Raw genomic sequence first — 3,692 nt, 5'->3', positions numbered from 1 at the left:
CTACCCACTCGAAAATAACCGAGTGGGTAATTACCCACTCGAAATTTTGAACCATTTCAAAAAATTTAGATGTGCAACGCATTTATCTCGCACTACACACATTTGAAAACATCGATGTACCACAATTCCATTTGCATAAACGAACGTGATTTAATGTGAATGTAATGTAAGCGTGTGCATTTCGAAAAGGGAAAAATCCTTACTAATGGACTTGGTCCACACTCACTCGGGCGTAAATTGTTTCGCCGCTCCTATATTTTCACGGTCAAGAAACATTATGTCACGTCGCAGGAAATTTTACAAATTAATACTTATTCCTTCTATCAAGTTAAACTTGTTCGATCAACATTCCGCAGTTCTGGTTCATTACAATATCGATATCAGCGCAAAATTAATTCGCAACACCTGTTGCATTTCAAATGAATTTTGCGTTCTTTATTTCAACACTTTTGAGCTTGATATGAACTAACAGATGATAAGAGCCGCCTTTCAGTTTATCCTCAACACCTTTGCAGAATAAGAATGGTCTCACGTTTTGCAACGACATTAATTTTGACTTGTTTGCTGTTTCCCAAAAGTGAATATGCGAAACCAACAGACACAATCGAAGAGATGAGCTCGACTGTTGGAAACATGCTGCTTAATAAAAGAGATCTTGAGCCAGAAAAAGCCACCAATAGTGAACCTGCGTCTGCAACATCTACAAATGGTAAAACTGAATCGGCAATACCCACAAAGAGTGAACCTGTTCCAGCAATACCCACTGGTAATGAACCAATGCCAGCAATATCTACTAAAAGTGCAACTATATCAGCGATACCCACTCACAGTGAACCTGCGCCAGCAATATCTGCTAATAGTGACACTGAAGCTGCAATACCCACTAATAGAGAACCTTTGCCTGCAATATCAACTAAAAGTGAAACTAAACCAGCATTACCCACTAAAAGTGAGCCCACACCAGAAAAGACCACTAATAGTGAACCTACGCCAGTAATATCTATTAAAACTAAAACTAAACTAGCAATATCCACTCATAGTAAACCCGCACCAGAAAAGGCCACTAATATTGAATCAGCAATACCCTCTAATAGTGAAACTGTATCAGTAATACCCACTAATAGTGAACCTCCGCCAGTAATATCTATTAAAACTAAAACTAAACTAGCAATATCCACTCATAGTAAACCCGCACCAGAAAAGGCCGCTAATAGTGAATCAGCAATACCCTCTAATAGTGAACCTGTATCAGTAATACCCACTCATAGTGCACCTGAGCCAGCAATATCAACTACTGAAGCAGCAATACCCACTCATAGTGAACCTCCGCCAGAAGTATCAACTAAAAGTGAAACTGAACCAGCAATATCCACCCATAGTAAACCCGCACCAGAAAAGGCAACTAATAGTGAATCAGCAATACCCTCTAATAGTGAACCTGTATCAGTAATACCCACTCATAGTGCACCTGCGCCAGCAATATCAACTACTCAAGCAGCAATACCAACTAATAGAGAACCTCCGCCAGAAATATCAACTAAAAGTGAAACTGAACCAGCAATATCCACTCATAGTAAACCCGCACCAGAAAAGGTCACTAATAGTGAATCAGCAATACCCTCTAATAGTAAATCTGTATCAGTAATACCAACTAATAGTGCACCTGCACCAGCAATATCAACTACTGAAGCAGCAATACCCACTAATAGTGAACCTCCACCAAAAGTACCAACTAAAAGTGAAACTGAACCAGCAATATCCACTCATAGTAAACCCGCACCAGAAAAGGCCACTAATAGTGAGTCAGCAATACCCTCTAATAGTAAACCTGTATCAGTAATACCCACTAATAGTGCACCTGCACCAGCAATATCAACTACTGAAGCAGCAATTCCCACTAATAGTGAACCTCCGCCAGAAGTATCAACTAAAAGTGAAACTGAACCAGCAATATCCACTCATAGTAAACCCGCACCAGGAAAGGCCACTAATAGTGAATCAGCAGTACTCTCTAATAGTGAACCTGCATCAGTAATACCCACTAATAGTGAGCCTGCGCCAGCAAAATCTACTAAAACAGAAACTAAACAAGCATTATCCACACATAGTCAATCATCTCCAGTAATACCTACTCATAGTGAACCTTCGCCAGCAATATCTACTAACATTGTAAATGAACCAGCGCTACCCACTAAGAGTGGACCTGCACCTGCAATACCCACTAAGAGTGGACCTGCACCAACAACTTCTACTAATGGTGAGCCCTCGCCAGGAATATCCACTAATAGTGAACCAGTGACTTCGACTAGTAGTGAACCTGTCGCTGCAATATCCACCAATAAAGAAACCGCACCAACAATATCCACCAATATTGAACATGTGCCAGCAATATCCACAACTTCTGTCACAGTACCCCATAAAAGTGAACCAGTGCCAAAGCAAGACGATAATACTGTATCCGCGCCACCAATATCCACTACGAGCGAACCAGCGCCAGCAACAAGCCTGAAGCATCACTACAAACCCGAATCGTGTAATGATACGCCGAAAACTTCTTCCGGTATTTTCTGGATTCACCCGAAGAAACCAGTCACAGAACCGTTCTTTGTGAAATGCGATCACGATTATGAATCCGGAGGATGGACTGTGATTCACAATCGGTTCGATGGTTCGGTGGACTTCAATAGACCTTGGGTTGAGTTCAAAAATGGTTTTGGACAGCTGAGCAAAGAGTTTTGGTTGGGCCTGGAAAGGATTCACCAGCTAACTGCGGGAACACCACACGAGTTGCACGTTTTGTTGGAGGAATATAATGGAAAACGAACGGTTGCTAAATACAGTGAATTTTCGATAGCGAGTGAGGCCGAAAACTACAGGATCATTAAATTGGGAATGTACAGCGGCACAGCTGGCGACTCTTTGAACTATCATAGGAATATATCGTTTTCTACTTACGACCGTAATAATGATCGCTCTAAAAACGCACATTGTGCGCTATTTTATAGATCGGCTTGGTGGCATCGCAATTGTTTTTCTAGCAATTTGAACGGAGTATATAAACATGGTCCAGTTAACTCTGAAAGTAGTATGACTTGGTTTAAATTACATCGGAAAAACATTGCATTGAAAGCGTCTAGAATGTTAATTAGAAGCCTGCCGAAAAAATCATGAACATTACTTGAATTTTGAGCTTTGAATTTCCGATAAATAGATAATTAAGGATTGTGAACAAGTGCGTATAACATTTCTCATACAACGATTTGTTTACATTGTTTAAAAGGGACTTAGCGCAAATATTTCAGGTATCTAACGTTATACTGTGAATGTTTCAGTTCTAGTTCCACATTTGTTGTATCAGTTCTAGTTCAACATTGTAACCTATATAAAATATAATGAACATGCACTAAGCTCATTGTTTTAGTTTCAATCTAAAACCGATTTAATAACACTACAATAAAGTAAATAATGTTATTTGTTTAGCCATCAATCGATTAAGAAATAAAAAGATTGTTTACTTAAGTTCATTAAACATTATTGAAAATTTAATTGTGAATTGAAATTTCATATTTCATGAATGAAATGGATATTTCCTTTGGCAAGCGTGGGCTTCCTCATCACAGTACTGAATATGAGTTGCCAAATGGATCATCCCAATAATGGATTTTTTTGCGTCGATCGAATAATAGCAAATA

At 39.3% G+C, this 3,692-nt stretch overlaps 1 protein-coding gene across 1 annotated transcript; it reads left to right on the top strand.

The window, feature by feature from the left end:
* Positions 1–521: 521 nt before the first annotated feature.
* LOC131690453 (uncharacterized) lies at positions 522–3,441 on the top strand. Its single transcript, XM_058976229.1, has one exon. It carries the CDS (start codon positions 523–525, stop codon positions 3,169–3,171), a length of 2,649 nt encoding a protein of 882 aa, XP_058832212.1. The 5' UTR covers position 522; the 3' UTR covers positions 3,172–3,441.
* The last annotated feature ends 251 nt before the right edge of the window (positions 3,442–3,692 follow it).

This window comes from Topomyia yanbarensis, chromosome 3 (genome assembly GCF_030247195.1).
Source record: "Topomyia yanbarensis strain Yona2022 chromosome 3, ASM3024719v1, whole genome shotgun sequence".
Classification (NCBI taxonomy): Eukaryota; Metazoa; Arthropoda; class Insecta; order Diptera; family Culicidae; genus Topomyia; species Topomyia yanbarensis.
This window is presented reverse-complemented; position numbering and strand designations above follow the sequence as displayed.